Below are 21714 nucleotides of genomic sequence, written 5' to 3'. Positions count from 1 at the left end.
AACAGCATATTGTGGCGACCCACTTTCTGCGCAGGCAAACCGGCTCACAAATAGCCAGCGCGCGGGGGGAGACTTTGGTAATGCACCTCTGACGACATTTCCGCCCGGAGAGAGCGGGCACTAGGGATTAAATGCCAGCGCCACGGTTTGAATAAACTAGTCTCGAAACGACTTACCGACTGCGTGTCGTCTCTAGCTCTGTATGTAGTACATCGCTACCTTGGTGACCCCGATGGTCCAAACGGGATTTGGACGAAAGATGACCGACTCTTCATCTGTTCACGCAGTTTCGCTAAAACTGCCAACTTTCTGGATGCTGCGACCACGCGTGTGGTTTAGCCGAGCAGAAGCTCAGTTCCAGATTCAGCAGATATCCTCTGATTCCACGCGTTACTACCACTTGGTGAGCACCCTTGACCAGGAGATGGCCGCCAAGGTTGCGGATTTCATACAGTCGCCCCCGGAAGAAGGCAAATATGAAGCATTCAAAGCGCTGCTCATTGGGACTTTTAGCCTCTCACGGTGTGAGTGGGGTGCCCGCCTGCTTTACCTGGACGGTTTGGGAGACAGACCGCCGTCAGCATTGATGAACAAGATGCTGTCCCTGGCTGACGGACACAAGCCCTGCCTCATGTTCGAGCAAGCGTTCCTAGAGCAACTGCCCGAGGACATACATCTGCTGCTGGCCGATGCAGATTTCAGTGACCCCCGGAAGGTGGCGGCCCGGGCAGACGTGCTGTGGAAAGCCAAGAGGGAGAGCATGGCATCTGTCGGTCAGATTACCAGACCACGTGCCCAACAGTGGACCAGACCAGGCCCGGCAGGGGGGCGCACACAACACAGAGGCAGGAGTGAGGAGGCCAATGAACAGTGGTGTTTCTACCAGCAGCGATGGGGCACAAAAGCCCACAGTTGTCGCCCGCCCTGCAAGGGCCAGGGCCAGCTGCCGCTAATGACTATGGCGGCTGGCCACCAGGACAGCCTCTTGTACGTCTGGGACAAACAGTCGGGATACCACTTCTTCGTCGACACCAGAGCAGAAATCAGCCTCTTGCCCCCAACAGGGTACGACACCCGCAACAGGAAGCCAGGACTCACTCTGAGGGCTGCAAACGGCAGCACGATACGGACCTACGGCACCCGCACAGTGCAGCTGCAGTTCGGCGCCAGCCGGTTCATGTGGGACTTCAAACTGGCCGCGGTGGCCCAACCACTCCTGGGGGCGGACTTCTTGCGAGCTCACAGCCTGGTGGTCGACTTGCAAGGGAAAAGACTGGTACATGCCGAGACTTTCCAGACGTTCTCCTTGGTGAAGCCAAGTTGCTGGCCCCACACCTGGACTCCATCACGCTATCGGACAATGAATTCACCAAACTCCTGGCAGACTTTCCATCGATTCTGGCACTGCAGTTCACGGCAGCCATGCCCAGACACGGGGTTCAGCACCACACCCCAACCAAGGGACCACCCCTCCATGCCCGCGCATGAAGGCTCCCCCTGGAAAAGCTCCACCTGGCGAAGGAGGAGTTCAAGAGGATGGAGGAATTGGGGGTTGTACGGAGTTCTGACAGCCCATGGGCCTCCCTCCTGCACATGGTGCCCAAAGCGGCCGGGGGTCGGAGACCATGCGGCAACTACTGCAGACTGAATGAGGCTACCACTCCAGTCCGCTACCCCGTGCCGCACATACAAGTCTTTGCAGCAAACCTTTACGGGGCAAGAATATTTTCCAAAGTAGACCTCGTTCGGGGATACCATCAAATCCCGGTGCACCCTGAAGACATCCCCAAAACAGCACTTATCACTCCATTCGGCCTGTACGAGTTCTTCTGAATGCCGTTGGGCCTGAAAAATGCCGCACAGATGTTCCAGCAGCTAATGGATGCGGTGGGACGTGACATGGACTTTGCGTTCATCTATTTGGATGACATCCTTATAGCCAGCAGTTGTCGTCAGGAGCATCTGTCCCACCTCCACCAGCTCTACTCCCGCCTGAGTGATTTCGGCCTCACGATCAACCTGGCCAAATGCCAGTTTGGTCTCAATACCATCAACTTCCTGGGCCACAGGATTACCAAAGACGGGGCAACACCTCTGCCCTCCAAGGTAGACACGATCCGCCACTTTGCCCGGCCCAACACGGCCAAAGGCCTACAGGAGTTTGTTGGTATGGTGAACTTCTACCACTGTTTCCTCCCCTCAGCAGCCCGTATCATGTGCCCTTTGTACACCCTGATGTCGGGTAAAGGCAAGGACACTACTTGGGACGAGGAGGCCACGGCCGCTTTCGTTAAAGCCAAGGAAGCCTTGGCAGATGCCGCGATGCTGGTGCACCCAGAATGGACGTTCTGACCACCCTCACAGTGGACACATCCGACACAGCAGTCGGTGGGGTGCTGGAGCAGCTCATCGAGGGGCGCTGGCAACCCCTGGTGTTCTTCAGCAAGCACCTACGACCACCCGAGCTCAAGTACAGTGCTTTCGACCGGGAGCTGTTGGCACTGTATCTGGCAATCTGGCATTTCAGGTACTTCTTAGAAGGCAGGCTGTTCACCGCATTCACGGACCACAAACCGTTGACCTTCGTGTTCATGAAGGTGCCCGACCCCTGGTCGGCTCGCCAGCAGCGACATCTGTCCTACATCTCTGAGTACACAACGGACATCCAGCATGTCTCGGGAAAGGCCAACATCGTAGCAGACGCACTCTCCAGACCAGCTGTCCAGGCCCTGTCCCTGGGGGTGGACTATGCAGCACTGGCGGAGGTGCAGCAGGCAGACAACGAGATGCCCAGCTACAGGACCGCAGTCTCGGGTTTGCAGCTGCAACTCTTTCTCGTAGGCCCAGGTGAGAGGACCCTCCTGTGCGATGTGGCTACCGGCCAACCTCATCCCATCGTCCCGGCAGCCTGGAGGCGGCAAGTTTTCAACTCCATACACTGTTTGGCGCACCCATCTATCAGGACAACCATCTGGCTGGTCTCCAGCAAGTTCGCGTGGCACGGATTTCGCAAGCAGGTCAGTGAATCAGCCAGAACGTGCGCGCAGTGCCAAACAGCCAAAGTGCAGCGGCTCACTAAAGCCCCGCCACAGCAGTTCGAACCCACCCACCGGAGGTTTGACCACATTCATATGGATATCGTGGGCCCCCTACCAGTGTCCCGAGGAGCGTGGTACCTCCTAACTATGGTAGCCTGTTCACGAGGTGGCGAGAGGCGGTCCCGCTCACCAACACATCTGCCGATTCCTGCGCCCGAGCACTGATCGCAACCTGGGTAGCACGTTTCGGGGTACCGGCCCACATTACCTCCGACAGAGGCGCCCAGTTCACCTCCAGCCTGTGGTCAGCTGTGGCCAGCCTGTGGTCGGCTGTGGCCAGCTTGTTGGGAACACAGCTGCACCACACTACTGCCTACCACCCACAGTCGAATGGACTAGTGGAACGCTTCCACCGTCACTTGAAGTCGGCTCTCATGGCCCGCCTGAGAGGACCTAACTGGGTGGACGAGCTTCCCTGGGTCCTGCTTGGAATTTGCACAGCGCCCAAAGAGGTTCTACATGCCTCATCGGCCGAGTTGGTGTATGGCGCAACCCTGGTCATCCCGGGAGAGTTCAGACCAGCCCCAAGGGGGCAAGAGGAAGAACCCACAGCAGTCCTGGACAGACTATGCGAGAGGCTCGGCAACCTGGCCCCCGTACCGATTTCACAGCACGGACGGACCCCGGCCCATATACCCAAAGACCTGCAGAACTGTAAGTTTGTGTTTGTACGAAGGGGCGGACACCGGGCACCGCTACAGCAGCCGTATGAGGGGCCGTTCAAGGTGATCAGAAACAACAGGTCGCTGTTCGTACTGGACGTTGGGGGAAAGAGGAGGTTTTCACGGTGGACCGACTCAAACCAGCCCATGTGGACTTGGCGCAGCCGATCGAGTTTCAGGCACCGTGGCGCAGAGGCAGATCTCCCAAACAGAGGCTGATCCAGACTGTGGACATTGGGGGGTGTGTTGCTGGTTCTTGGTGGGGGGGGGGGCGGGTTATGTGGCGACCTACTTTCTGCGCAGGCGAACCGGCTCACAAATAGCCAGCGTGTGGGCGGAGACTTTGGTAATGTATCTCTGACGTCATTTCCGCCCGGAGAGGGCAGGCGCTAGGGATTAAATGCCAGCGCCGCGGTTTGAATAAACTAGTCTCGAAATGACTTAACCGACTGCGTGTTGTCTTTAGCTCTGTATGTAGTACATCACTACAGTATGTTTTTTACAAACTTAAGAGTGCTGAGATGTTTTCACAGGAAGAGTCTCACTGAGTAGACATTTGTAAGAACACAGGACAGTGGGTGAAATGTTCTGAAATCCTCGCAGATCCGGCGGACTGATCAGTATTTGGATAGTAATAGGTTGGACCAGTTGACATTTGCTTCATTCTGCGTCTAGTTTTTCTGTCATTAGTGCGTGACCACTGGATATTCAATGATAATAACAGTAAACACTTTATGTAGCTTAGTGTCTTCATGAATATGCATGTGAGTCATTGTTTTCAGTTATGGACTTGGTCAAGTCTAATTATAGAAGTAGATTACTGATGTGCCCAGTCTTACATGCATTGCTCTCCAAACAACCAAAGTAATAGCTGGATATAATATATTTGTCATCATTAGTGCAGCAACAATAGGCCCACTGAGAGTTCAGTGCATTTGTTTTCCTATTCTTAATCTTTTACAAATAGGAACCAATGTTAATTAATTTCATATTCACATTTCTTATGTTATACCATATATGAGGTACAATAACAATATGATTTAGAATTTATGTTAATTTTCAATTGTCGTTTTAAAAGATTAATATTAATTTTTGAACATATCTTCTAAAATGCTTCATTTATTTCAATCTGTCTATTATATTAATATAAAACAATAAACACACATAAATAGCAACAGATGCACTGTAGAAAGCATTATTCTTGGGTGCATCACAACCTGGTATGGAAGTTGTCCTGTCCAAGACCAGAAGAAGCTGAAGAAGATCATGAACATAGCCCAGCACATCACACAGACCAATCTTTCATCCTTGGACTCACTTCACACCAAATGCTGTCGGAACAGTGCTGCCTGGATAATCAAAGACACGACTCACCCAGCCAACACAGTTTTTGTCCCACTTCCCTCCGGGAGAAGGTTCAGGAGCTTGAAGATTCATATGGCCAGATTTGGGAACAGCATCTTTCCAACCGTGATAAGACTGCTGAACGGATCCTGACCTGGATCTGGGCTGTACCGTCAAAATAACCGGAACTGACTTGCACTACCTTACTTTCCCTTTTTCTTTCTCCTTTAAAAGGTCCATAATTGTACTAACTCATTAATCAATGATAAAGCTCAAAATTACGACTTTACTTTATTGTCACCAAACAATTGATACTAGAGCGTACAATCATCACAGCAATATTTGATTCTGCGCTTCGCGCTCTCTGAAGTACAAATCGAAGTAAATATATTAAAAATTTAAATTATAATTCATAATTAGAAAATAGAAAAGGAAAAGTAAGGTAGTGCAAGTCAGTTCCAGATATTTTGAAGGTACGGCCCAGATCCGGGTCAGGATCCGTTCAGCAGTCTTATCACAGTTGGAAAGAAGCTGTTCCCAAATCTGGCCGTACGAATCATCAAGCTCCTGAACCTTCTCCCGGAGGGAAGAGGGACAAAAACTGTGTTGGCTGGGTGAGTCGTGTCCTTGATTATCCTGGCAGCACTGCTCCGACAGCATGCGGTGTAAAGTGAGTCCAAGTATGGAAGATTGGTTTGTGTGATGTGCTGGGCTATGTTCACGATCTTCTGCAGCTTCTTCCTGTCTTGGACAAGACAACTTCCATACCAGGTTGTGAACCAGGAATAATGCTATCTACGGTGCATCTATAAAAATTAGTGAGGGTTTTAGGGGACAGGCCAAATTTCTTCAGCTTTCTCAGGAAGTAAAGGCGCTGGTGGGCCTTCTTGGCAGTGGACTCTGCTTGGTTAGACCAAGTCAGGTCATTTGTGATATTCACCCCAAGGAAATTAAAGCTTTTGACCTGTTCCACCTGCATACCACCGATGTAGATGGGGTTGTGCAGTCCGCTACTCCTTCTAATGTCAACAACCAATTCCTTTGTCTTGCTGGCGTTGAGGGATAGGTTATTGTCTTTGCACCATGCCACCATTAATTTCCTCCCTGTACTCAGACTCATCATTACCCAAGATACGGCCTACCATTGTGGTGTCATCAGCAAACTTATATATGGGTGTACAGTGAGTACAGCAGGAGGCTGAGTACACAGCCTTGTGGGGCACCGGTGCTCAGAGTGATTGTAGAGGAGAGCTTATCCCCTATTTTTACAGCTTGGATCCTGTCTGTGAGGAAGTTGAAGATCCAGCTGCAGATCTGAGTGCTAAGACCCAGGTTCTGGAGCTTAGAAATCAGTTTATTTGGAATGATGGTATTAAAGGCGGAGCTGTAGTCAATGAAAAGGAGCCTTACAAATGCGTCTTTATTCTCCAGGTGTTCTAAGGAGGAATGTAGTGCCAAAGAGATGGCATCTGCCATTGACCTGTTGCTCCTGTAGGTGAATTGCAAAGTGTCGAGGTTGACCGGTAGGCTATGGTTGATGTGTGCCATAACCAATCGCTCGAAGCACTTCATAGCAATTGATGTTAGAGCCACAGGTCGGTAGTCTTTCAAACATGCCACCTTGCTTTTCTTCGGCACCGGGATTATCGTTGCCTTCTTAAAACACGAGGGGATCTTAGGCTGAAGCAGGGAGCAGTTGAAGATGTAGCAAACACTCCAGCTAGCTCACTTGCACAGGACTGGAGAACCCGTCCCCGGATGCCATCTGATGCCCGTCGCCTTCCTTGGATTTATCTTCAGGAAGGCTCTTCTAATGTCTTCCTCGATGATGATGAGTCTCGATGCCACCGGGTCTGGTTCATCCAGAGGGGGCAATACGCTCTTCTTCTGTTCGAATCTTGCGTAGAATACATTAAGTTCTTCAGGAAGAGAAGTGCTACAGTTATTGATATTCCCAGCCTTTTCTTTGCACCCAGTGATCTCATTTAGACCCTACCATAGTCTACTGGCATCCCTCTGGTTAGCCTGGGCTTCCAACTTGGCTCGATATTGCCTCTTGGTGCCCATAATGGCTTTCTGGAGTTCACGCCTGGTTTCCGTGTGGCGACTGGTATCCCCGGACCTAAAAGCCACAGCTCTAGCCCTCAAAAGGGACTGGACCTCATAATTCATCCAAGGTTTCCAGTTAGGGAATACCCGGATCATCTTGCGAGACACACAGTCCCCTGTGCATTTCCAGATAAAATCCATGACAATAGACAATAGACAGTAGGTGCGGGAGTAGGCCATTCGGCCCTTCTAGCCAGCACCGCCATTCACTGTGATCATGGCTGATCATACACAATCGGTACCCCGTTCCTGCCCTCTTCCCATATCCCTTGACCCCGCTATCGATAAGAGCTCTATCTAATTCTCTCTTGAATGCATCCAGAGACCTGGCCTCCACTGCCTTATGGGGCAGAGCATTCAACATATCCACCACTCTCTGGGTGAAAAAGTTTTTCCGCATCTCTGTTCTAAATGCCCTACCCCTTATTCTTAAACTGTGGCCTCTAGTTCTGGACTCACCCATCAGCGGGAACATGCTTCCTGCCTCCAGCGTGTCCAATCCCTTAATAATCTTATATGTTTCAATCAGATCCCCTCTCATCCTTCTAAATTCCAGTGTATACAAGCCCAGTCTCTCCAATCTTTCAACAGCTGAGGCATACTCATCGAGGTTAGCTGCCGAGTCCTTGAATACTAACCAGTCCACCGATTCAAAGCAGTCACGGAGGACCTCATCTGTTTCCTCTGTGCAACACGACACCACTTTTGACACCGTGACCTCCCACTTCAGTTTCTGTTTGTAAGCCGGGAGGAGGAGTACGGCCTGATGGTCCGATTTTCTGAAGTGAGGTCGTGGGACGGAACGGTAGGCATCCTTGACTGCTGTGTAGCAGTGGTCAAGTATATTCGGGCCTCTAGTGGAGCAGGAGACATGTTGGTATAACTTCGGCAGTGCTTTTCTGAGGTTGGCCTGGTTAAAGTCCCCGGCTGTAATGAGCAAAGCCTCCGGATAACTGGTCTCAAGTTCACTGATGTTGGCATACAGTGTATTCACAGCACACTCCACGTCCACCTGGGGGGGGAATGTAGACCGCTGTCAGTATGACCGAGGTGAATTCCCATGGCGGATAATAGGGACAACACTTTACTGACAGGTGTTCCAGGTCCGGACTGCAGGAGCTTGTCAGTGCCACTGTGTCCGAGCACCACGCAGTGTTGATCAGTAGGCAGACACCACCACCCTTCGTCTTGCCCGAAGACGCTGTGTGGTCCATCCGATGGATCGAAAATCCCTCTGGTCAGATGACACAGTCAGGGGTGGCAGGGGAGAGCCAGGTCTCTGTGAAACAGAATACACAGCAGTTCTGCATCTCCCTGCAGTAGGTGAGTCTCCCTTTAAGATCATCCACCTTGTTCTCTATGGCTTGCACATTAGCTAGTAGGATGGTGGGCAGAGGGACCCTAAAGCCTCTCCACTTCAATCTGACCAGTAGACCAGCTCTTTTCCCATGGTTCCTCAGTAAATAGTGCATCGTTCCAGGTTTCCATCGATGCAGTGTGTTGTTGGCAGCTCTTTGAGGTTGGTGGACGTGTCCCGTGGGGATCGATCGACATATGAGAGAATTTTTTAGAAGATTATCGCTGATTTGGATTTCAGAAAGTATCATCCACTGTTATGTGTTCTCAAAACTGACCAGTTGGCACAAAGTTGTATGAAACTTTTCCTGTGAAAACATCTTAAAGAGTTCCATCAACCCTGCACTAGAACTTCTTGGCTGTGTGTGTATTATAATTGTATGCAAATTAAATGTGGTGTTTCATTCTTTCTCAGCAACCCAGAGCAAGGTGCTGTCAGAGCCTACTGCAATGGCCTTGCAGACAACACCATCGGTGCAACATGATACAGGAGTACTGCTACATCCAGCTGTTACAGAGCAGGTACGGGTTCTTCATCACTTAGCAGCTTAGAATGGTGATGCTTTAGTTGAATTACCAAACATACAATATTAATAAAACAGAAACAGAAAATGCTGGAAACTCAGCCGCTCGAGCAACATAAATGGAGAGAGAGACAGAGTTGATGTTTTAGGTCATAGTGGTTGACCTGCTCAGTCCTTTCAGCATTTAACTTACTCTTTCTATCCAAAACTCTCTTTCCAACTCCCTGTGTCTTTCTCTCAGTTTCATCCTTTTCTTCTATTGTTTAGCTTAGAATTTGCAGGCTTCAGTAAGGATCATCAGTTTGGTTGTTTAACACAGGTCTCTGTTACCCAGCAGGGGTCACCAGTCTGGGAACTGGATGACATACCTTAAGGCTGCATAGTCTGTAGCGGACGAACTGTCTTATTTGTGGACCATCCACTTAAGATGGGCCGGTTCATCTTCAGCTATGTCGTTGCCGATCTTAATTCTGTCATCAGCTCAGAAATTTGATTAATCACTGATTGCTTGATGTTCAATTCCATTTTGCAAACTGTTATCAAATGACGCAGCCCATGTCTACATGTAACAGTAAGTGATGAGAATGTTTGTGCCACATGGAGTCCAGGCAGTACACAGCTTCAACAGGAGACTGTCTGTGGCGTAGCAGTGAATGAATCACCCCCATTCGCATCCTTGGTGGTCATTATTGGTTAGAAGTTCAGTTGGACCAAGCAGATAAATATTGTGGCTTCAAAAACTGCTCAAAGGCTGGGTATCCTGTGGTAAGTGACTTATCTCCTGACATCCAAAAGCCTCGCCATCATCTGTGAGACTCAAGTCAGGGGTATGATGAATTACTATCAACTTACCTGCTCTACTAAGAATCAAAGCTTGGTAGCATACAGTATAACCCTTCTGGATTGGAACTCTACAGAATCAAATCTATCACCGTCATTGCTCCATGGCTGCAGTGTGTGGCATCAAGAAAATGCACTACATTCTCAAACTCACACCTCTACCACTGAGAAAGATAAGGCAGCAGGAACATGGAAGCACCAGCACCCAGTTTCATACACGATCCTGGTTTAGAAATACAGTGGATTCTGGTTAATTGGGCCATCAGTTAATCAGAACACATAGCTTCTTAACTGGGACAAAATGTACTTCTCCCAATGAGTCTCAAATAACTATAATTCACTGTATGTCTTTTGTACCTTCATCAACAATGTATCTCTTCACAACAACATTATGAAAATAGTTTCAACAGGAAGCTGCAGTGATTCAAAAGGTGCCTAACCACTGTTTCAAAGGAAAATAGGGATAGGCAATAAATGCCAGCATGTATGTAGCTTAAAAATTAATAAGTTCAAATCAAAACATCAGCTGCCTAGCTTGTGAAAATTTGACTGAGGGAAGGTTTTATTGACCAACAGCTTCTGGTTCAACTTAAAAATGGTCTTACCAGCACAAAAGTTCTAAGATTCATGTATTTAAATGTTCATTCTATCAGCAAGATATTCTGGTATTGGTATTGAGACTTGAGGGCTTGAGGAGCCGGAAAGCAGTTTGGACAACTTCCTGATTTCCACAATTAAACTGTGGGTGTGTAAAGAGAGAGGGGGGCAGGGGGAGGGAGTTATCCAATTTACTACCACAATACCTGGTCCAAGTGATGTGCTAGAAAAATGCAAATCATTTTTTCTTCTTTTTGTTATGTGCTCTCATATAAGAATTGTGCAGAATATTTTTACCTGATTGCAATTATTACTGTTCACTTTTGTATCGTGTGTATGCCATGATTCAGTTACAAAATGGGGATAAAAATGGTTGCTGAATGAAATTACAAATGCAAACCCATTGATTCAAATTTGTTTTCTATCTGCATTTCATTCTACTTCTAGGTAATTACTAATTAACTGAGTTATTTTTCGACAATTTATTTGTCCCCATACTTCCTGCAAAATATTGACTCCCAGTGACCAAAATTTTCTTGACAGCAACTTCTTTACTATGTCCAATGAAACTAGTAGATACCTTTGGGTTGTCTCTTGTTTAGCATTTTAAAAACTATCTTAATCCAGGGTGTATTTAATGTCAAATCCATCTCTTGATTTACCTTTGCAGTCATTGTTGTCCCAAGCTAAAGTAGAATTGCAGCCTTCGTCAATGACACAGGTTAGCAAATACCTCATTTAATTGTGTGATTGTATTTTCAATAATTTCTCTGTACATTTGTTCATAATCTCAACCACATTGATATACAGGTTAACCCAGAGATAAATCATACATAAAACTACTGAAAATTAGATTTTGAACATTTCTTATTCATTTTTTTTGAATCCTCACTTTGACCATGTTCCCTACCTGAGTGACTAATGAGGTTATATGCTTCCTTATCAATTCTGAAGTGTGTGATGAATGCAGGAATCAGACTATCAACCCCTGTAGCTGCTCTGTCATTCAATAAGACCTCAACTGTTTTTCTACCTCTGAACCATTTTTCTCCATTCACCCCATATATCTTAATTCCTCTGATATCCTAAAATCTACGATAACTTACTTTTTGAATACTTTCCTTTAATTCTGATATGAAACTACTGTTTAGTCTGTAAAGGATGATGCTCCAGACCTTGGTTCAGATCAAAAACTTTCTGCTTTGAGGTCTTTGCGTTTAATGGCTAGTTTAATGTAATCATTTTCTTTTTAAACAATCTGGCATGTAAATTGCCCTTCACAATCTTTTTGGTATTAAAATGAACACTGTGGATCACCACAGATGTGACTGAATGAAGTCACCAGGGGACACTGAAGCTGGTGATATAGGGGTCTTCATTCAGCACACAAACAGGTATCGTACTGGAGACAATCTTAGCAGAGGCACCCTGACCCGATATGACATGACATTTTATATGAGGACAATTCTATAGTTACAATGTATCTGTAATGCTTTCTTTGAATCACGTATAATTTTCAGGCACCTAGATCTTCGTACTAACACTCCAGACACCCAAACTGAATGCATTCATGCATATGCAGACATCTCAGGTCAATGAGCGTTTCTTGGTTTGCAAACAACCCCAGTCTGCAACTCCAAAACACCATCTTTCTGAGCTGCATTTTAAACTCAATCTACAATCCATACTCAGATCTGGATACTGGTTGATGTTGAAATTAATATTTTCTATATTCCAGAATGAATAAGCCCTATCAACCCTCATGCTGTTTGTGAAAGTTGCATAATAAACATGAACTTCATTGGAAGATTCAAAGAACAATGTGTTTAGGTTTCCTAGTTTCACTACTGAAATGTTGTGGAGTCTTGCAGTTGTCACAATGTTGCATAACAGGTGTGCTCTCTGTAGACGGTTTTTCTACCAATTTACAAGCAACTCTGCTCTGCCACAGGAGAGTTGCTGCTGAATGAATGGATTCTGCTTTGATTGGAGGCATACTCCCAGGGTTTCAGGTGGACCTGGACAGGGTGAAGGAATCTACCTGTGGGAGCTTGTCCTTTATGCAAGAGGAGCATGGAGATTCCAGGGCTATTACAAGCTGGCTCTCCGGGCATGAATATCTGTGTAAGAATATGATTCAGGCTCATTATGTCAGTATTTTGGCAAAGCCTGAATGCAGCCAGATGTCTATACTTGCACTGTCTGCTCCCGAGGGCAGAAAGATACGAACAGAAATTCCATCTATTTGAGTATGGAGCCTGAGTAACCTGAAATGTAGCAGTGAGCACCGAAGTGTGAGATGTGGCAGCAGTCTTACATGATCCTGATGTTAGGGAGCTGGGAGTGGTTGTAATGCTGACTTTCATCGGCAAAACTAACAGGAGAATGTTTGAGGCTGCAGTTAGGATTGTAAGAGGTCTTCGATCTGAGTGAGGACAAAGAATGCAATCTGAGCATTGGGCCTTTGAGAAGCGAGGTTTCAGGTAAGTGAGTAAGCCATTAGTTTACACAACATGGGGTTGAAAGTCTCATGGCAGAGAACTTACTGAATTTATACCCCTCCGTACCATCTGGTCTTCTTCTCATGCAGTCCCACAAAGTAGCCATCCGAAAATGGTAGTTACTATATGTGTGCATGAATCTGACTCATTTCTGACTAGATTGTGAATTGTATTTATTCACATGAGATGTATCTGATTTAATAATGAACAGATTTAATACCTTATATTAAATGTGCCAGTTCTTAGCACAGTTTGATGTGATTCAGTCTCTCAAAGACCAATTAGAGCAACGGACGCGAATTCTCCAAGCAAACATAACGTGGCAGCAAGAAGAACTCCAAAAAATCCAAGAACAATTGTGCATGGTGGATAGCTCAAGCTTACAGGTGAAAATGCACAACCTTTCTTCATTAATATAGTGAAATAAATAGTATAGAATTGGACAAGTTTCACCTGCTTCAAAATCCAAATTTTGTTTACATGTTGTGAAAGGATTAACAATTTTAACAATGCATTCGAACATGTTAGATTCACTATGGAGCTGGGGAAGGGCATCCCAGCGTGCTTCATTAGCTTGTTTCTGTTAAATAAGCAAAAGACTGGAAAAACAGTGAACAGATAAAAACCCCAAATGAATCATGAGGAAGGTTTATCCATGATTAGATCCTGTGAAAGACCATGAAACGTCTTGTGCAGGACTTGCACTTTGTTGCTGGGGACTTCATAAAAAGTGATCCCGTTGGGCCACTTGCCAGAAATTTTTGTATTCTAGCCAAAGATATCATCAGATGATAACATTAACTGTAAAGAAAAATAGCAAATTGAAAGGAGCTGCTGGTAGGGATGATAACAGAGCAGCAATGGCTCGAGTTTCTGGGACAAATGAGGAAGGTGCAGGATAGATGTATTCAAATAAACAAAAAAATAGTCAACTGGCAAAATAGTACACCTGTGGCTGACGAGGGAAGTCAAATCTAATATAAAGGCAAAAGAGGAGGCATTCAAATCATTAGGAGGGAAAAAATGAAATATGGAAGCAAGTGAGCAAACAATATCAAGGTGAGTAGAAGAAGCTCTTTCAAGTAAAATAAAAGAGAGATGAGAGTGGATATAGGACCGCTACAAAATGAGGCCGGAGAAATAATAACAGGTGACAAGGAGATGGCAGATGAACTAAATGAGTATTTTGCGTCAGCCTTCACTGTGGAAGACACTAGCAGTGCGCCAGATTTTGAAGGATGGGAGGGAAGAGAAGTGAGTGCAGTTACTATTACAAGGGAGACAGTCCTCAAAAAGCTGAAAGACTAAAGGGTCACCCAGACAAGATGAACTGCTCCTTAGCGTTCTGAAAGAATTAACAGTAGAGATTGTGGAGGCATTAGTTATGATCTTTCAAGAATCATTGGACTCTGGCATGGTTCTGGAGGACTGGAAAACTGCAAATTTCACATCATTCTTAAAGAAAGGAGGGAGGCAGCAGAAAGGAAATTATAGACCAGTTAGTCTGACCTCAGTGGTGGGAAGATGTTGGAGTCAATTGTTTGGGATGAGGTTATGGAGTACTTGGTGACACTGGACAAGATAGAACAAAGTCAGCATGGTTTCCTGGTAGGTTGGGTAAAGGGGTTGCAGTGGATGTTGTATATCTGGATTTTTAGAAGGCCTATGATGAGGTGCCACACATGAAGCTGCTTACCAAGCTAAGAGCCCATGGTGTTACAGGAAAGTCACTGGCATGGTTAGAGCATTGGCTGATTGGTAGGAGGCAGTGAGTGGGAATAAAATGATCCTTTTCTGGTTGGCTGCCAGTGACTAGCGGTGTTCCTCAGGGGTCGGTGTTGGGACTGCTTCTTTTTATGCTGTATATTAATGATTTAGATGATGGAATAGATGGCTTTGTTGCCAAGTTTGCAGATGATACGAAGATTGGTGGAGGAGCAGGTGGTGTTGAGGAAACAGGAAAGCTGCAGGACTTAGACAGATTAGGAGAATAAGCAAGAGATTGGCAAATGAAATACCATGTTGGAAAATGCATGGTCGCACACTTTGGTAGTCGAAATAAGTGTGCAGACTATTTTCTAAATGGCGAGAAAATCCAAAAATCTGAGTTGCAAAGGGAGTTGGGAGCCCTTGTGCAGAACACCCTAAAGGTTAACTTGTAGGTTGAGTTGGTGGTGAGGAAGGTAAATGCAATGTTAGCATTCATTTCAAGCGGTTTAGAATACAAGATCAGGATGTGATGCTTTATAAGGCCACAATGCTTGAGTATTGTGAACAGGTTTGGGCTCCTCATCTAAGAAAAGATGTGTTGCTGTTGGAGAGGGTTCAGAGGAGGTTCACAACGATGATTCCGGGAATGAAAAAGTTATCATATGAGGAACATTTGATGACTCTGGGTCTGTACCTGCTGGAATTTAGAAGGATGGGGGGTATCTCATTGAAACCTTTCAAATGTTGAAAGGCCTAGACAGAGTAGATGTGGAAAGTATGTTTCCCATGGTGGGGGAGTCAAGGACAAGAGGCCACAGTGTCTGGATAGAGAGGTGCAGAGATGCAGAGAAATGTCTTCAGCCAGAGGGTGGTGAATTTGCGAAATTTGTTACTACAGGCAGGTGTGGAGGCACAGTTGTTGTGGAGATTGGTAAGTTCTTGATTGTCCACAGAATCAAAGTAATGGGGAGAAGGCAGGTCGTGGGGCTGAGGAGAGGAAAACAGGATCAGCCATGAGTGAATGGTGGAGCAGTTTCAATGGGCCGAATGGCCTAATTCTGCTCCTATATTTTATGGTTATGGTCTTAAAATGGTAAATTCAGAGCTCAGTTAAAGTATAGATAATGTATAAATTCACAACTAGAAGGAGTGTGATATTGGATCTCCTATTAGGGAATAATACAGGGCAGGTGACTGAAGTGTGTGTAAGAGAACAATTTGGATTTTATATCATAGAGTACAAGAGCAAAGAAACAGATCCTTCGGACATCCAGTCCCTGCCAAGCTGTTATTCTGCCTTGTCCTATCAACACACTCCATAACCTGCCCATCCATGTACTTATTCAAACTTCTCAAAATCAGCAGCAAACATTCAAACATGTATTATTAAGCTAAAGTACTTAGCTCGTCTCTCTTTCAGTTATTACTGCAACAACCAGCCTCGATCAGTTCATTGCGGCACCAAGAGTCGAAACAGCAAAAGCAGCAACAAATGGATGTGATGATGCAAGAGCAGGGTCCTCACAGCAAACAGATACAGGTACCAATATAATATTCAAAGGGAAACAAGCTAAATTAGTTGCTTGCCAACATAAAATGCTGAAAATGCAAAACAAATCCATCAATTTTGTAAACTCTACAAACTGGGAGATAAACAAACCTGAACAAAGTGTTGATTTCTTTGCTGCATTATCTGTAAAAGTTTAAAACTTGTTTTCCCTATGTCGGATAAGCAGGGAGAATACTATAAGGATACATAAGTGCTGTTAGGGAAGTTAAATACATGTACTGTATTGTAAGAATGCAAATTGATCTTTCTATTACCAGTGTGCATGCTCCTTCCAGAGTAACCTAGAATGTAGTAGATGGGACCTAATGATAGTAACTCTTAAGTCAGTGAGATTCAGGAGGTGTCGAGAGCTGGCATTCAGTAATACGACCAGTGGTGGGAGAATTTTTTTCTACAATATCCACCCATCCCTAGAAATGTCACTGCAGAGAATGAGATCATTCTGCACATAAAACCCATGAAAGTTCTGTCCATCCTCTGGTCAATCAACTTGTCCTGGTAAATTGGTCTATTATTGTAATATGTACCAAAATGCTGTGAAAAATGTCTTACATACCATTCATTAGAATTAAACAAGATAAAACAATAGCAGAGTGCAGAGTAAAGTGTTACGGTTACCAAGAAAATGCAGTGCAGGTTCATTCTCTGAGACCTGACATCACACTCCATTCCTGGACTCATCTTTTACCTTTATACATGCCATGGTTGGCATAGAAGCTGAGCCCATTCATTCAAATGGAAGTGCTGATCTTCATTAAAAAGGAAAATGAAGTTCATATTTTATTTACAATTAATTTACGTGATGTATTTTCAAATAACTTTATTCTTTCTTTCAAAATATATTTACTTTTTGACAATTTAAAAGTATTTTCACACTTTTAAAAGTCTTCGATAATCAGAAAAGACATTCTGACAACATGAACTGCCAGAAGGTTATCCAGGGCAGTCTGTGGGTGGGGCCTCAGTCTGTGCTTTTTGTTGAAGGAAGCTGATGTAGCAGCGTATCCTGAAGTAAAGAAGAGAAATGTGAACATGGGGATTTGATTTGTTGGGTTAAATTAAGTATTTTAAATTAACTAGTTGCTATGAAAATCAATGCCTTCTAAATGCTTTTACAGGATATTAAAAGAACGCATGGTGGACAGATTGTGCAGCCTTCCCTATCCAACCAGTTGTCTGGGAGCCTGGCGTTACACCTCAGCAGCCCCATGATGATATCTCAGGCTCCCACAATGACAGTCCAGAGAGAAGGCACTATTGGTCATTCAAATCCCAACTTTACTCGAGATGGGCACTTAAGGTAAAGACATAGTTTTTACGGTTTATGATTAACAAATTATGGATTCATAGCAATTTAGAGCACAGAATTAAGACCAGTTGCATTATTGTGCTAGAGGAATCTTGGCGAAATGGATTTCAGAAACCATTGATTGGCTATGACCATGTTGGATGGTGAAGCAGGTTCCTATTTTCTATGGTTCTAGTTCCATGCTGTAAGTTTAGAGTAGTTTAAATACCTCTAGATCTTTGTAAGTAGCCATTAACAGATTTTGGGCTAAAAACTGGTCCTAGCTTTAAAGCACAATAGTCCATGTTCAGGCTGTGTGTTCTTTCCAATTATTTTTTTCTCTACTTATGCTTAAGTCTTAATAAAATGCCTCGGCATTATGCATGTAGCTTCAGGCTTACTGTAAATCAGACCTAACCGTATAGTATTATCACAGCAGATAATGGTGATGAGGCCAAGACCGTTCATTTTTACTAATGTTTAAGTGCCAGAGCCAATGTGTGGAACAATGAAAACATCTAAATGTCATTGACCAATTTGTTCTGCTCCACCATTAGCCTTACAACAGCGTTTGCTCACCAATTAAAGTGTTGAAGTATATACTCTGCAGATGTTCATGAATCCCATTTTATTCTAATAATTGCAAGTGTCGTACTTTTTAGTAGCACAATATTCTAATAAATGCCCCTTGGCCTCTCAGACCCAGATAGTTGTGCTTCATATTTGTGTCCTATTCTCTCCGCTCTGACAATTGAGTGAAGAGTTTCATTTTCAGCCTGTTGATTTGGTTACAGAACAGTGATAGGGAGACAGTTAGCTCACACGTTATTCTGCAATTCTGTGTTCAGATCTAATTGCAGGATTGGATTTCCGCAAAACTATTGAGGTAGTTTCTTGCCAAGTCAAGTCACTTTTTATTGTCATTTTGACCATAACTGCTGGTACAGTACACAGTAAAAATGAGAGAACGTTTTTCAGGACCATGGTGCTACGTGAAACAGTACAAAAACTAGACTGAACTACGTAAAAACAACACAGAAAAAAACCTACTCTAGACTACAGACCTACCCGGGACTGCATTTTTTTGATGAAGAATCAGTAGTGCAAATGTCAATGCTGGGCATGAAGGTTTCAATGTGTTTACTTCATCATCGTATTCATGGATTTGGCAGTGACATGATAATGCTGAGCCCAGTTTACACTTTCTGCTAATTACTTACACAATGTAATTGCAATGGTAAAAGATAAAAATAAGATTTAAAAATAATTTTACAGTTGCATTCAATGGTATAAACCAGCATGCCTAATTTTGTGAACAAAATTATGAAGATTTATTTCTGACATAACATCTGGGGAGTATTGTCTATATTTTTACTGCTTTACGTCAGTTGTGTTAATATATTGATATTAAAACCATTCCAGGCGGAACCTTTCTGAGCCAGGTGTGAATTTCTGAAAATATTCAGGATAGGTAAAGGAGAGCCAGTGAATGTCATTTACTTAGATTTTCAGTAGTCCTTTGACAAGATGCCGCACATGGGACCTGTAAACAAGAGCCTGTGGTATAACAGGAAATATACAAGTGTGGATAAAAAGATTGGCTAGCTGCCAGAAAGCAAAGAATGGGAATAAAGGCAGTCTTTTCTGATTGGCTGCCAGTGACTAGTGTGTTCCGCAGAGGTCCGTGTTGCGACTGCTTCTTTTCATGTTATACGTCAGTGATCTTGATTCTGGAATTGATGGCTTTGTGGCCAAGTTTGCGGATGATATGAGGATAGGTGGAGGGGCTGGTAGTGTTAAGGAGCAAGGAATCTACAGAAGGACTTAGACAGATGAGAAGAAAGGGAAAAAAACTGGCAAATGGAATACAATAAAGGGAAGTGGTTGGTCATGCACTTTGGTAGAAGACATAAAGATATAAACTATTTTCTAAACGGGGAACAAATCTAGAAATCAGAGGTTCACAGGGACTTGGGAGTCCTAGTGCAGGATTCCCTAAAGGTTAACTTGTAGGTTGAGTTAGTAGTCAGGAGGACAAATTCAATGTTAGCATTCACTTCGAGAGGGCTAGAATGTAAAAACAAGGACGTAATGCTGAGGCTTTATAAGGTAGTGGTCAGACTGCACTTGAAATATGGCGAGCAGTTTTAGGCCCCTTATCTAACAAAGAATGTGTTTGCATTGGAGACAGTCCAAAGGAGATTCATAAAAATTATTCTGGGAATGAAGGGGTTAACTTACAAGAAGCATTTGATGGCTTTGGGCCTGTACTCTGTGGAGTTTAGTGGAATTGATTGGGGGGAGGAATTTCCCTTTGAAACCAATCGAATAATGAAAGGCCTTGAGGAGAAAATGTTTCCTGCATTGGGGCCCAGCCTCAGAATACAAGGATATCCCTTTTGAGTAGAGATGAGGAGTAAATCCTTTAGCCAGGAGGTGGTGAATCTGTAGAATTCATTGCCATGGACAGCTGTGGAGGCCCAGTTATTGAGTATATTTAAGGTGGAGGTTGATGGGTACTTGATTAGTAAGGGTGTCAAAGATTACAAAGAAAAGGCAGAAGAACGGGGTTGAGAGGAATAATAAGTCAGTCATGATGGAGAAAACTCGATGGGCCTAATGGCTGAGAGCATGACACCTATTTGGAATCATCAGTCTATTAATTTGATATACTCGAGGTAATAACTTAGCAAACTTTAGCTGGAAAAATCGAATTAGGAAGTTAGTATTATTTTCATGTGTCATATGTGATATGTACTGTGTTTTGCATCTTGGTCCCAGGGGAACATTGTTTTGTTTAGCTGTATTCATATGTACAGTTGAACGACAATAAATCTGAACTTGAACGTGAATGATTTTATCTATTAACTCATTATTTTCTTTCTAAAGAATGCTACTTAGTCAACCTATTCAACCAATGATGCCTATTACACGCCATACAAGACAACCCATAGAGTTCGTTACAACTGAACAGCAAGCTAAGTAAGTATAATTTGAGAGTCACTGTTCTCTTTGTGCAAATCTGGGTGCTGTAGCTCTGTGAAATTTTATAAGCAATGATTTTATCTAGATTGAAGGACATTTGTGTATGGCAAGAATAAAATCCAATACTTGTAGAAACTTCTTAATTTGATTTTGATTGGTAGTATCCTTACAAAGTAGAAATTGAATATTCTGAATTGATGGTCATTAATTAGGGTTTTGTAAAATCAAGGTTTGTTGTTCAAAATATGCTTTAAGTAAGCATTAACGTGTTGAAAGTGGTGAAGGAAGAACTTTAAATGAATGGAAGGCATGAATATATTACAATGACAAGTGAAAATGATACAAGGGAAAAAGAGATGGGAATGGAACAAGGAAACAAAGAATGGTCTGGAAGACCTATATATTACAACAGAACCATCGTCAGTATTTACTGTCTGAAAGTGGCTGTGGTCACTATTGTTTGATCAATCAGTTCAGTGCCTTCTGATCTATTATGCTGGCAAGATTTCATCTTTAAGTTTTTCAACTTATCTGATACTTAATTGACCCTTTTTTTCCATAAATGAATCTAACAGATACTCACAAGGACAAGAACTCTCTCAAAATTTGGTAGAACAGCCAGTGAGAAATAATGTGCCGATGGTTTCTAATACAGTGCTTATGGGTCAAATAATAACAGCTCCAGGATTTTCTATATCACATCCATCTCTCTCTCAGCAAACTATGCAACTTCAACAGCAGCAACAACAACAACACTACTTACAGGTAGGTACCAATGAGGAATTGGGGATATAAAAAAATCATTCTGAACTTATGTAACCTCTGGCTAAAAGAATAATTGGGACTGAATAGGAATTTCTGAACTGAAGTAAACTGTGTCTTCAGCAGGTAGCTCATTACCAGTTCTCGTCGGCTTGCAGAGAGACATTGAGAGTTTGATAACATTGTACCCTCGTTTGAGTAGGGGAAGGAGGACTCACCGATAAGGACAGGAACGAACATCCATCTGTAATTAAGTCAGGGCCTAGCAAAGGGAATAACTGATAAGGATTGGACAGCACATCCATCTGTAATTAAGCCTCAATCTAGCAGACTCTCTTATCTGTAACTTAAGTTTTGCACTAACAGAC

General features: G+C 44.1%; 1 protein-coding gene across 10 annotated transcripts in view; it reads left to right on the top strand.

The window, feature by feature from the left end:
• The window catches only part of LOC132391364 (neuronal PAS domain-containing protein 2-like), a 122156-nt gene that overhangs the window by 98452 nt on the left and 1990 nt on the right, over window positions 1-21714 (top strand). For 7 of the 10 annotated variants that reach the window (XM_059964439.1, XM_059964445.1, XM_059964443.1 and 4 more), the window contains 7 exons: window positions 8985-9091; window positions 11201-11251; window positions 13271-13417; window positions 16162-16281; window positions 17430-17611; window positions 20489-20581; window positions 21160-21349. In XM_059964439.1, coding sequence (XP_059820422.1) covers window positions 8985-9091; window positions 11201-11251; window positions 13271-13417; window positions 16162-16281; window positions 17430-17611; window positions 20489-20581; window positions 21160-21349 — 890 coding nt within the window. The remainder of the gene's footprint in view (window positions 1-8984; window positions 9092-11200; window positions 11252-13270; window positions 13418-16161; window positions 16282-17429; window positions 17612-20488; window positions 20582-21159; window positions 21350-21714) is intronic. The other 3 variants (XM_059964440.1, XM_059964442.1, XM_059964441.1) reach the window with 3 other exon arrangements.

This window comes from Hypanus sabinus, chromosome 3 (assembly GCF_030144855.1).
Source record: "Hypanus sabinus isolate sHypSab1 chromosome 3, sHypSab1.hap1, whole genome shotgun sequence".
Classification (NCBI taxonomy): Eukaryota; Metazoa; Chordata; class Chondrichthyes; order Myliobatiformes; family Dasyatidae; genus Hypanus; species Hypanus sabinus.
Note: the sequence above shows the minus strand (reverse complement) of the source record. Positions and strands in the feature narration are given on the sequence as shown.